Genomic DNA, 13,432 nt, shown 5'->3' on the forward strand with positions numbered 1-13,432 from the left:
CCCCCCCCCCCCCCCCCCCCCCCCCCCCCCCCCCCCCCCCCGTTCTAGAAGGATGTGCAGGGGTCTCAATGTCTCAATTTTGAGCCAACTGCTTACATTCCCAGAGGAGTCCACTGCACCAGAGGTCTGAGAAGCACCTGTGGCCTGAACCTGGACCCTACGTTTCTAAGACAACCTGGGCAACGAACACGTCAGCCCGCGGAACGCGATCGCCCTGCACCGTCCCCTACCACGCCGGGGGCCAAAGAAACTGCCATGCACTGCTCCTCACGTCAGAAGGGCGGGTTCCCCACCAGCAAAATCTACAAGTACGAATTTACGGTCTGCAGACACCCCAGGAGAAGTTTAGGCTGAAGAAACGGGTGAGGTCCAAAGTGGGTCAAGCGGCCAGAGTTCTATTTGCTACGGGAAGGGAAGGGAGGGGGCGTTACCTGGTACCCACCTACAATCTTGCTTCTTGCAGCACAGAGCCCTTGGGTGCTGATGTCATCAGGGATTCAGAATAGGCCTGAATGGCCTCCTTATCCTTTGAGCCCTTTTCACTACTACTCCAAAATAAATAGCATTTCTCCTAGAAGATAACCAAGCTAATTTATAGTTGACTCTGCAGCCAAACGCAAAAGGTTCTTCAATCTCCGAAAAGCAAAGAGCGGGGTGTTAAGTCCAACAACCGTTACCGACCAGAGAGGCTGAGATTGGGGGTGGGGGGCGGGGAGTGGGTGCCCTTCACCAGACACAGAAATGCGGGCATCTTCGGGAAACACGCCTGGTCGGACAGACTAGCCACGCAGGAACGGCGGCTGTCGGCCCGAACGTTCAGGCTTTGGACGAGAGCCAGGGTGGGGAGATGGGCCACGGTGGACAGGGCGTATTGGCCAAGAACCCGCGGGCTGAGCAGGTGGCGTTTTAAAGGCACCAGAAACAGCTTGGCTATTTGAAAAGAACAACTTGAGAAGAAAAATTTCTCGGCAATTAAAATGTGCTGAGTTCACCAGCATGTGATGATGATTATTTTCTTAAAATCGGGACAAATCACATAAAACCACGGAAGGCCTAGGGGCGCCTGGGTGGCTCAGTCGGTTAAGCATCCGACTTCAGCTCAGGTCATGATCGCAGAGTCTGTGAGTTCGATCCCCGCATCAGGCTCTGTGCGGACAGCTCGGAGCCCGGAGCCTGCTTCGGATTCCGTGTCTCCCTCTCTCTCTGCCCCTCCCCCGCTCATACTCTGTCTCTCTCTCCTTCAAAAATAAACATTAAAAAAATAAAAAAACACGTAAGGCCTAACGCCTGCTAAGTTCCCCCGCAAAAAAAAATACATAATGGGATAAATTTCCATTATTTGGCCTCCAGTGACACCTGTAGGGACTGCGTCCTCAGTGAAAACAGACGTCCTTACTGGGTCCGAGGGTGGTGAGGCCTGGAGGCCTGGAGGGAAGGGGCCTTAGCCAGCGATTTCCCACGAGCTTCCTCACTCTCCTTCCCCCTCTGGCTTTCGACGGACACTTAGGAGACAGAGAGGACACATCCAGCCAGTCCACTGGGTCCCCTGGCTGTGACAGTACACCTTCACTGCTGGAAGCACCCAAGGAGGGATCCACAGGCTGGGAGCCTTGGCTTCTGGTCCCCTCCACCCTCCTAGCGTAAATCAGGCAAAAAACTATAGGGAGTTTCCTTGCGCTCCCTAGAGCGCGAGGTCTGCTCAGCCCGGTCTCCCTGGGCCCCCAACAGGCTGCTTACACCCCTCGATCACCAGGGACTCAAACACCAGAGCACTGGCATGATAAGAGCTCCGGGGCCTTGGCACCCTGGCACCAGGGCCAACCTTTCCCCCTAAAGGATGGGGAATTTGGAAGGCACATTGGGTTAAGGGTCCGAAACCTATGTTAGGAGTCTGGGAAGGTTTATCGTTGCCCCCAGCGAGCAAGCAAGCGTGCAAGCCGCCCCCCCAAAAAGAGGAGAAAGCAGAAGAGTTGTTTGCCAAAGCTGAAGCAAGAAAGCAGGTGCCGCGGGGGCCCAAGGCCCCTCCCACACGGCTTGCCCATCCCCGCCTCAGGGCCTTTGCACTGGCTATTCGTGTGCTTGAAGCACTCCCTCTGTGACTTTGTGCTGACTGCCTCATTAGCATTCACATCTAAGCCTAAATTCTGCCTCTTCAGGGAAGGCTTTCCGGATGCTCTCTATAGCTGTCCCAGACCCTCTTGAATACAATGCTCCCTGGTCCAGTAGCCACATAGGGCTGTTAGGTCTTTTAAGTGGGGTGAGTCTAGGGGCGCCCGAGTGGCACAGCCAGTTAAGTGTCCAAATCTTGATATCGGCTCAGTTCACGGTCTCACTGTCAAGAGATCGAGCCCCGTGTCAGGCTCCATGCGTTGGGCACAGAGCCTACTTGGGATTCTCTCTCTCGCTCACTCTCGCTCTCTCCTATCCCTCCCCTGCTCTCTCTCTCAAAATAAAAAAAAACATTTAAAAATAAATAAATGGGGTGAGTCCGATTCAAGACCTGCCGTGTTAAAACACACAGCAGATTTTAAAGACTTAACGTAAAAAAAAATAATGTAAAATACAGTTAAATTTGTATTTTTTATATTGATTGCATGTTCATACGGCTGCATTTCGGGCCTATCCGGATTAAACAAAATCTAGGATTAAAATCGATTTCTTTTTACTGGATGTGGCGACTTAAAAAACGAAGTTTCCAATCCCGGATGCGGCTCACGGATTTCTACCGGACAGCACTAACCTGTCACGTGTCCCGCCACCTTTATCATCGGCGGAGTGATCTTTTCTATTTACTTGGTCTTCTGTCTCCCCAACAGGGAAGCCACGTGCCCCCAGAGCGGGACCGTGTCTGCCTCGTTCACGACCGTGAACCTGGCACCCAGCAGGTGCTGACTTGACGAGCAAACCATTCAAGGACCAGGTCTCATTATCAGAGCCCACCCAAAGCCCCTCCAAGGGAGGGTCCCTAGGCCTCCCGGGACAGGCAGAAAAAAGTGGTAAATGCGGGACGCGAGTGAGGCAGAGACGCAGGGCAGCTCCCCTGCCCCGGGCAGAGACATGGCACCGCTGCCCAAGGCGGGCTCCAAGCTGAGGGCGTCTGCGGGAGCGACTGGAGGAATGGCCGGGCGAGCCCATCCGAATCCCGCTTACCCTGACAGGCGAGAGGGGGCCGTTCGGCCCGGGCCTCCCTCCAGCCGCCACCTACCTGGCTCCGGATCTGATGGATGATGGGGATGAACAGCAGGACGCAGCCCAGCCCGACGAGGACGTACTGGGCATAGTGTAGCACACTGGGCACCAACACCAGCTGGGTGTAGAAGGTCTGCAGGGGCTCACCTTCCATTGCCCCGCTCTGGGGATGGAGAATAACAGACTAACAGGCTGGGCCGCACTCGGCAGGCCCCGGGACACGGAGGCCGCGCCACGCCACCTCCAGGTCCCCCGCCCCTTACCCGTCTCACGACTGCCCCCCTCCCAGAGCTTGTGATGGAGCCTATGGGGGCCTCCGTTCCCGCGGGGCCCCAAGCGGGACTACATTTCCCAGACTCCCTTGCAGCCGGACAGGGCCACGTGATCGTGTTCCGGCCAACAGGAGGCGGGCCCGGTATGCTGCGACTTCCGGCCCGGCCCGTAGACACCTGCCCGCGGATTCTCTAGTTATCTGTCCTAATTCCCTGAAGGTGACGGGCTCTGAGGCTCCCCGGGAGGGCGGGGCCATGAGGCAGAGCTCCGCCTCCCACAACCGGTCCAGCCTGAGAGGTGAGTTCTGCCTGATTGAAAACAAGCTGGCCATGGAAACCAATTTGACAATAAATTTCATATATTGAAAAAAAAAAAAAAAGAAAACAAGCTGGCCAGAAGGAACCCTGAAAAACTGGGAGGAAAGAAAGTTCGAGGGAAAAGCTGATACCCTGGGGGGCGGCTGGGGGGCTCAGTTGGTCAAGCATCCAACTTCGGCTCTCTGGGCACGATCTCAAGGTTCGTGGGTTCGAGACCCGACGAGGGCCTAAACCCTGGCGCTTGCTTCGAATTCTGTGTCCCTGTCTCTCTGCTCCTCCCCCACCTCGTCCTCTCTCTCTCTCTCTCTCAAAAATAAACATTAAAAAGTTTTTTTAAAAAAAGAAAAGCTGACACTCTGAAAAGCAACTTCCTCCCTCTCCGGAGAAGTGGTCAAGCGCATTTACAAAATTACACCCTGGGCCAGATAGAGCTTCACATTTTCATGCAGCTTCTGTCTTTCTCACCTCAAGTGATCCTTTCAACTCCGTGGGATAATTGATATAAAGCGCTTGGACCTCAGGAAGCTTCTAACAGATGGTCTTATAGCCCCCCCCCGTCCAGCTCCCAGCCCAGCCTCCCCTCCTCCACAAACAGCCCCCCTCCTGCAAAGCCCACACAGGCCCCTCCCTGGGGTCCCAGACACCACGCCCAACGGTTCCCGCGCAGGCAACGTGAGACAGCCTCTCACCTCCTCAAACCACATCAACGGCAGGACTACTGGCTCGATCTTCCCTGTTTGTCTGGAAATAAGAACAAAACATTGTGAGTTTTGTCAGCATGTTTTTTATGTCCGGCAGCTTTGGACATGTGATCGTAGGGTCCAGATCAGCAGGGATTTGATTTTGCAAGGACTGGATTGGTGCCCGCTTGAGAGAGGGGTATTTCCTGGCAGGGAGCAACTCGGCGATCTGCTCACATCTTTTTGAATTAAAAACTCACGTCACCTACACGGTAGGGGGCCGGGGGGGACTGCCAGCGACCTGGCTGATGCCCACTGGTTCCTTTTAGAAACAAAAGCCCACAGTAATTCGGGATGGTACTGCACCCAGCACTATGCTCACCTCCTGCTTTCCTTTGGAGAGTCTGGAGGCTGGGTCCACGCCAGAGGGTGTCTACGTGACCAGGCCCCAATAAATACCCTGGGCGCTGAGTCCCTAATGGACTTCCCTGGTAGAAGACACTTCACATGCGTTGTCACAACTCAATGCTGGAGGAATTAAGGGCGTCCTATGTGACTGTCCCAGGAGAGGGTTCTGGAAGCTTCTGCCTGGCTCCCGCAGACTTCACCCCGCACACCTTTTCCTTCGCTGATTTTGCTTGAACCCTTCCTCCATAATCAATCACAGCCACGAGTACAACTATGTTCTGGGTCCTGGGTGTCTTCCCAGTGAATCATCGAACCGGACGGTGGTCTGTCTTGGGGTCCCCCGACACAACTGACTAGCTGTGTGACCCTGGGCACGCGACCTACCCTCCCTGTGTCTCCTCCGCCAAGTGGGGACTGCACTGGCACTGAATGCGGCCCCATGAAAAGTGCTCAGAAGAACACCCACCCTATAGCAACTACCCCAAGCTCGTTACTGTCATCGCTGTTGTTCGTTACCAGCGAACAAACGGGCCAAAACATTCTTCAGCTTCACCGTTTTGGGGTCTGCTCAAAGAAGGCACAGCCGGACGGAGGGGAAAGGGGACCCACCAGGGGGACAGAACCGGAGTCGGCACGAATGGCCCAAATCCTTCAGTCACCACTCCCAGAACTCTCTCGGGCCGCCTGAGACACAGAGTGTCATGCAGGGCAACGAGCTGATACGGCACCCGCCGCGGAGGTGACACACAGAAAACATTACAGAAACACAACAGGAAGTCCACGCTGGCCCCTTCTTATTTGAGTTTGTAAGAACTGGTGTAAGTTCAGGGCAAAGAGCACGCAACCCAGCTGTCCGGATCTTGCGAGGACGGGGCGCCAGAGTCCCCCGGACGAGCCGCAGCGAAACAGCTCTCCGTGCGGGCAGCCGTGTCTCCGGCTTTTTCCCACGGCCACTGCCCACTGGCCCTCGGGGCTGGCGGGAGGCACCGCTGTTAGACCGGTTCCTTCGAGGCCAGAAGGAGTTGGGGGGGGGGGGGGGGTGGGTCAGACAGCTGTGTCGCCCTGTCGTGCCTGTCGCCCGGCACCCAGAGGCCCAGAGAGGTCAGGTCAGGGTAGAGGCCCGGGAGTCCCCACCACGCAGAATCCAGCGGCCCCCGGGGGTCCTGCTGACTTGAGCAACCTTTGTCGGGGATTCAAATTCACTTCCCACAGGTGAAAGTTAAGGGAGCGCTGGTTAAAATGCAGATTTTGAGAAACGCCTTTGAAAATGGCCTTTGAAAATGCACCCGATGGGGCCACAGTGGGCAGGTGTGAGCCCCCTGGTGCTGGGGAGGGGCGGGTCCTGGGCCCCATCCCCACCCGGCTTGCCTGGCTTCTCCTAGTCACCTGCTGGCCCCCCACGAAGTGATGCAGGCCCCAGAGCTGGAGCTCTGGGGGGGGTGGGGGGGGAGGGCAGGCGCCTGGTGAACCCCCTGTGCCATTTCACCACCTAGCACACCCTCCGACAGCCCCCAAACAGATAAAAAGCCAGGGCGGGAGCGGAAGAGAGGAGCGTATTCTTTCCAGCTGAAAGGCATTTTACAAAGGCGGCGAGATAGATGCTCACATTCCTGCAGCCCAGGAATCTTTGTAGGGGAAGCTTTTTTTAACGAAACTATTCCAAATATGCGTAAAGAAACAAAACAAAACACAACACAGAAGCCAGACCCCACCACCACGACTAAACCGGTGCAGCCCCTCACCCACCCCCTCATGGCACCCCGTTCCAACCGCCGCTGGCGAGGATCGTGGGGGCCCGACGACTCCTGCGCTGCTGGCGGGAAGGCCAACCGGGCAGCTGCCGTGCAAAACAGCGACTCCAACGCTGAACGCAGAGTTCCCGCGACGCCCGCGAGGGATCCGCCCCCAGGTGTCTGCCCAAGGGAATCGAAAGCGTGCACCCACCAGAAACATATACGGGCACGTTCGCTCCTCACGACGGCCAAAAGCGACAGAGACCCAGATGCCCCTCAACTGAGCGAGAAGACACGCCGTGTGCGTCCAACGGAACAGGATTCGGCCGTAAAACGGAAGACGCTCGGCCACCTGCTACGCCTCGGATGAGCCCTGACGACACGACGCCAGACGGCAAAGGCCACGTCTCCTACGCTTCTATTTATGGGACGTTTCCGGCACAGGCAAATCCAGAGACACCGAAAGTAGATCAGGGCCTGCCAGGGGCTGGGGGAGGCGGGGGGAGGGGGGGGGCGGCTGCTAACGGACCGGGGGTATCTTTGGGGGTGACGGACTGCGACGGCCCTGCGCGACTCCACGGATCTGCCTCCAATCACCCAGCTGTACGTTTGAAAAGGGTGAGCGTAACGGCTTGTGAATTGTATCTCGGTAAGGCCACGATGCGACACGGAAATGAAGCAAAACACAAAGGAATAGCTTAAAATATTCCTCCCACAAAGGGAAGAGTCACACTTTAAAATGCCTGTTGGGTGAGTTTCCATTTTCAAAGACTTGCTTTTGCCAGGATTTAATTTTTTTTTTTTTTTCCAGTTTTCTGTTGAGTGGGAAACCGCTTGGACAGAAGAGTCTGCTGAATCTGGGGGACAGATGTTAAGACAGAAAACGCGGGGGTTCCGGGCCGGGGACCAGCCGGCACATCCGGGAGGAGCGTCTCCCTCCCCACGTGCGGGTCCCTGGGGACATTCCCCGCCCCCCCTCCCCCCCAGGCCCAAGTCCCCGCCCCCAAACAAGCCACGCGGCCCCTCCTCCCGGACCCACTCACCCGATGCCTTGGACGGCCTTGACGTACAGGCTCAGCTGTAGTTTCACAGAGCAGTTCATGGGGATCCCGGTGACCTGTAGGAACAGCACGGTGAGGGGCCTGGGTTCGCGCCCCGGGAACGCCCCCAAACCCGCGTCCCTGGGCCCGCTCAGAGGGCAGGCGACAGGGCTGAACTGCCGGGGCACCGGGGCCTCCCCGCTGGCTCCAGGCCCTTCCGGGGGGGGGGGGGGAGACACACGCTTCCCCGAAGGCTCTTGTGCCCACGACGCTTCTCTGAGTGCAGAGTGACATTTGCCACTCGTTGCCCGCCCCTCCCCCCCCTCCAGACCAAGCAAAATAGATTTGCATGTGAATAAAGTCGCTCTCAGTCACACAACTTGCCCTGACTGTCTCAAACCTAATGATCTTTTACCCTTGTGTTCAGTTTCATGGCTGCCGCCTTCTTTTTTTCGAGAAATTTGTAATTTGCGACGCGAGGTGGTGACAGGAAACTTCCTTTGTGCCGAAACCTACCCTTTTCTTCTAAGAGAGGAGTTTTTAAAGCGGTAAGCAGACAGCAGGAGAAGCGACACACACGTAGGCCCCCAACTCAGGGAGGTGGCTCCCGAAGAGGACAGGGACCGAGGTTGGAGGTCGGGAGGCCGGAACTGTCGCCTCTTAGCTGAGGCCTGTTTCTTCATCTGCAAAAGGGGCTCATTCCCGCCACCTCACTGCGGGGCAAAATGAGGGATGGAAAACAGCCACACTCAGGGCCATAAACGCTTGCGTGACGATCACGCACATTGGGGGAAAGGGAAATATCTTCCATGAAAAGTAGGCCTTCCGGGCCCCGATGGCACAGAGGGACAGCGCAAAGGCCGTGCTCCCGCGACCAGGGAGAGCTTGGACCCAAGAACCGACAGGCTGGGAGGGAGTCCACCCGCGGGTGGAAAAGTGATAAGGCAGCAGGCTGGAGGCTGTCCTCCTCACAGAGGCCTGCTGGCCGGGCTGGTCGGCGGCTGGTGTCCGGGAACCTGGATTTCGGGAGCCCCCCCCACCTCACTCCCTAACTGATAAGGGGGGCTCACTGTGCCTGGACTGTTTGTACAAACGTTGTGATTTATGCCGACCGTCGGTCTTCCCGCGGGGAGTCTGGAAGTTTGGAAGGTACCAGGCAGAGGGTGCCGCTGGGAAAAGTCCCCGGTGAGCACCCAGGGCGCTGTCTCTAACGGGCTTCCCTGGGGGATGATTCACCGCACTGCTGGGGGAACTAAGTGTGTCCTGTGCGGCCCCCCTGGGAGACGGTACTCCGTGTCCTTTCTCTGCAACAAATCACAGCCGTGATTTCCACCATATGCTGAGTCTGGGAGTCCTGCTAGCAAATCGTCAGACTCGGGGGTGGTCTCGGAGACCCCGAAATGTTAAGACGATGTGGAAAAGCCTTAGCATTTCTTTTTTTTTTTTTTTTTTTACATTTTTTTAATGTTTATTTTCGAGACAGAGAGAGGCAGAACGTGAGCGGGGAAGGGACGGAGAGAGAGGGAGACCCAGAATCCGAAGCAGGCTCCGGGCTCCGAGCGTTCTGCACGGGGCCCGACGCGGGGCTCGAACTCGAGAACAGTGGGATCCTGACCTGAGCCGAAGTCGGACGCTTAACCGACTGAGCCACCCAGACGCCCCGAGCCTTAACATTTCTAACAAGAAAGAACGAACTTCAATGGAACACATAATATATTAATATTAATTACTACCAATTTAATTAATGAATACCATTAAATTAACCTCATTAAAATTCACTAGATATTAGCACAGGACATGAGGTGGGGGCTTCAGAAGGCCTGTGTTTGAACTCAGCTTTGCCACTTCCTTTTGCCCACTTATCAAACCCGTACCTACTGAGTTCCTCTATGCGAACGGCTAGAAGTCAAGCGATGAACGGAACAGAACGGATCTTTCCTCTGTGGAGCCAACGGTCCCATTTATTAGTTGTATCACGTGACCTATCTGGGCCACAGTTTCCCCATCTGTACAATGGGAGGAGCAGTGCTCACTGCCCAGATAATTGTGCAAATTTACTGCGTTACTGCATGTGAAAGTCTCCGGCTGGTGTCTGGACCATAATGAGTGTGCAAGCACCATTTGCTGGAAGTGAAGTGCGTGTAGTCACAGTTGACTTAACTAGCCTGGGTTCCTAGTGAAAAGAGAGGGGGGCGGGGCAGGGGGAGAAGGTGGAGTGCCAGGGGCTGGTGAACGGAGCCAGGAGCTCCGAAAATCTGAGGGGCACGCAGAGAAATGACGTGGAACGGTGTCAGGCAGAAGAGGTTTGAAAAAGGCCTGTGCGAAAGGCCACGAGTGTCCATGCAGGAGACAGAAGCCCGCAGGATTTTTAATCAACGGCGAAGGCCGCCAGGTCCAAATGGGCACCTTTTACAGTGACAGCGATACTAGGAGATAAGGCAATCAGGTAAAGATAGGCCCACAGGAGGGCCACCTCTGTGGGCCTGCTACCCTCTTCTCTGGGTCCCCGCCTGCAGACAGAATGTGACAGAGGACAAATTCCCCAGAACCCAATTTGTCTACAAGATATTCCAGGCTCTCGTCGGGACCTAGAGATCTTTATGATATATTGGCACGGTCAGAGGGCTCCTCTGGCTAACTGGTATGCTGATAATTCTAACTGATTTACTGTCTTATGGTCCTTTCAGAAAGACAATTCCCTTGTGACGAAATAATGAGTCCCTTGAACTATGGAGTCAGGGCAAAGTAGGGGCCTCTGACAGCTTGACATTCCAGAAGCTATCAATGCCAAGGAAAGCCAGGCTTCCCATCACCCCCCCACCCCACCGCCAGAATAGCTCAGTGCCTGGGGGGCGGGAAGGGGGAGAAGCTGGCATCCCGCCCCCCACAGGCTGACAGGCAAGGGCTCACCGGGTGGACGTCCAGGAATAAGGAATGTTCCTCTGGGTTGGGGTGGAGGCCACGCACCGCCTCTGCCAGCATCGGGTCGGCGTTGTAGAAGTGAGGGTGGGAGAGAAACAAGGGTGCATCTAGAAGGCAGAGGGGCGGAGAGAAGGGGGGGCATCAGACAAGGGAGAGCGTCAGCACGTCCAAGGCTTGCTTCGTGCCAGGCTCACGGGATGAAACAGAGCCGCTGCCTGCAGAGCCCGCGGATGATGACACAATGCAAACGACAATAACTAGACAGAGAGAATCCATCCCTTCGTCCGGCCTGTAAATGCCTGTCAAGTGCCCAAGAGATGCCAGGCACTGGGAAGAGACGAGCCCTGTGTCCCAGGGATGGGAACGGAGGAGCGGCGGACGCGGGTGAGGAGATCACAGGGAGGAAAGGAGGATGGTTAAAATACGCCAGGCAGGGAAGGCCAGGGCACGACGTTTCAGGGGGAGGGTTTGGCAGAAGCAAAGGCAGGGAGGTGGGGAAATGCACGGTGCACGTGGAGCAGACAGGGCATTGAGGGGAATTACAGGAGTTGAGGAGAGAAAGGTAAGTCGAGGCCAGATCTGGACTTGGGTGGGGAAGGGGTATCTCGATCGCCAAGCCAAGCAGCCCAGGCTGTATTCCGCAGGCAACGCGGCGATCTTGGGAGACGCGGAGGGGCGCACGCCTGCGGCCAGGTCTCCCGAACGTGATGGGAAGGAAGGAGACGCACCTGCTTCGCTTCTCCTCTCCCAGCAGCCGGTGTGGGGGGCGGACGCCAGCGAGTGTGAACAGGGACTGACTCGGGCCCCTCCGTGTGAGCAATTCACACCCAGAAACATGAGGCCGAACCTCCCCATCAACTGATCGAGCAAGGCAAACACCAACGCACCCTCGTATGCTCAGGACAACGTGCAAAGGGCCTGACGGACAATGAGTTGACGAGGAAAAGAAGGAGTCTCTCTCAAAAACCCACGAGGATCCAGAAGAGGCAAATCCTAGAGACAGAATGCAGACTGAGCTCACCAGGGGCCGGGGGAGGGGAGACGGAGAGCGGCTGGTGACGGGTATGGGTCTCTTTTCGGAAGGATGAGAACATTCTGGAACTAGACAGAGACGGGAGGTGCACGATATTGTAAATGTGCTAAATGCCACTGAACCGCATTTTTTTTTTTACATTTTTAAAAATGTTCTGGGGCGCCTGGGTGGCGCAGTCGGTTAAGCGTCCGACTTCAGCCAGGTCACGATCTTGCGGTCCGTGAGTTCGAGCCCCGCGTCGGGCTCTGGGCTGATGGCTCAGAGCCTGGAGCCTGTTTCCGATTCTGTGTCTCCCTCTCTCTCTGCCCCTCCCCCATTCATGCTCTGTCTCTCTCTGTCCCAAAAATAAATAAACGTTGAAAAAAAAAAAATTTAAAAATGTTCATTAATTTGACAGGGGGGTGGGGACGGGCAGAGAGAGGGAGACAGAGGATCTCCGTGCTGATAGCAGAGAGCCCGATGCGGGGCTCGAACTCACGAAACGTGAGATCATGGCCTGAACCGAAGTCGGACACTTAACCGACTCACCCAGGCAGCCCTGGACTGAACATTTTTAAATGGTTAACTTTAGGGGCTCCTGGGTGGCTGAGTTGGTGACGTGTCTGACTCTTGATTTTGGCTCTGGTCATGATCTCGTGGTTCATGAGTTTGAGCCCCAAAGTGGGCTCTGTCCGGACAGGGCAGAGGCTGCTTGGGATTCTCTCTCCCCCTCTCTCTGCCCCTCCCCTGCTGGTGCACTCTCTCTCTCAATATAAATAAATAAACTTTTAAAAAATAAAAAAAAATAAAAATCTTTTTAAAAGACAGATGGGCGAGGGGCGCCTGGGGGGCTCAGTCGGTTGAGCGTCCGACTTCAGCTCAGGTCATGATCTCACGGTTCGTGAGCTCGAGCGCCGCGTCGGGCTCTGTGCGGACAGCTCAGAGCCTGGAGCCTGCTTCACGTTCTGTGTCTCCTTCTCTCTCTGCCCCTCCCTGACTTGTGCTCTGTCTCTCAAAAATAAATAAATGTAAAAAAATAATAATAATTCAATTAAAAAAAAAAAAAAAAAGATGGGCGCTGGAAAGGCCTCTTAGCACCGACAGAGACTCTGCTGGGGGTACCTGGAAGGAGGGTAAGGGACTGGGAAAGCACGAAGCCTCTCTCCCAAGTCGGTCAATGTCACTTAAAGCCACCTCCTGGGACCTTCGAAGCTACCTTGAGCATCCCAGCCCCAGAGACAACGTCCCACAATTCGGAAAACCTCATTTCCCATTGTCCCATCTCTGCCGTGAAAGGAGACCACCAAAGCAAACACGAGGACCCCATGTTTACAGACGGCAGAAGCGAGACCCTCAGTAAGGGGGGCAGTCACCTCGTCAGGCCCTTGAGGGTCGCAAATCTCAAACAAGCCCCCGCGTGCGTCCAAGCCTGGGGAAACCTAAAGTGGGTGAGACCAACGTGCCATCACTTGCTTCGGACGCTAAGCACGCTTGATTTTTCCTAGCAAGCACACATGCACGTGCCCTTTTCTATTTGATTTCCAAACGGCACGGGCAATGAGTGGTCAGCCATTTATAGCTTTGTGGTGCCCCCAGCCAGACCGAAGCCCAGGATCGCCACAGATTATGACTAAGAGGCTCTGCTGAGCAAGTCTGAGGACCTTACACAGCACGGAAGTCTGAGGAGCCGAGAGTCATGATCCGGGTGCCGGTTACACGGGTCCGTGCGCTTTGTGGAATTTCAAACTGCACGTGTTGCTTGGGGACCTCTCGGTACACGTGTTCATGTCAACACAAAAGGGAAAAATCTTGGGGCGCCTGGGTGGCGCAGTCGGTTAAGCGTCCGACTTCAGCCAGG

At 55.8% G+C, this 13,432-nt stretch overlaps 1 protein-coding gene across 1 annotated transcript in view; it reads right to left on the bottom strand.

Annotated features, from left to right (window-relative positions):
• SCARB1 (scavenger receptor class B member 1) overlaps positions 1 to 13,432 on the bottom strand; it is a 58,666-nt gene that overhangs the window by 3,864 nt on the left and 41,370 nt on the right. The window contains exons 9-12 of the mRNA XM_040443472.1: positions 10,551 to 10,669; positions 7,644 to 7,717; positions 4,469 to 4,520; positions 3,206 to 3,352 (exon numbers count right to left, since the gene is read on the bottom strand). Coding sequence (XP_040299406.1) covers positions 3,206 to 3,352; positions 4,469 to 4,520; positions 7,644 to 7,717; positions 10,551 to 10,669 — 392 coding nt within the window. The remainder of the gene's footprint in view (positions 1 to 3,205; positions 3,353 to 4,468; positions 4,521 to 7,643; positions 7,718 to 10,550; positions 10,670 to 13,432) is intronic.

This window comes from Herpailurus yagouaroundi, unplaced genomic scaffold (genome assembly GCF_014898765.1).
Source record: "Herpailurus yagouaroundi ecotype Mexico unplaced genomic scaffold, PumYag 191, whole genome shotgun sequence".
NCBI lineage: Eukaryota > Metazoa > Chordata > Mammalia > Carnivora > Felidae > Herpailurus > Herpailurus yagouaroundi.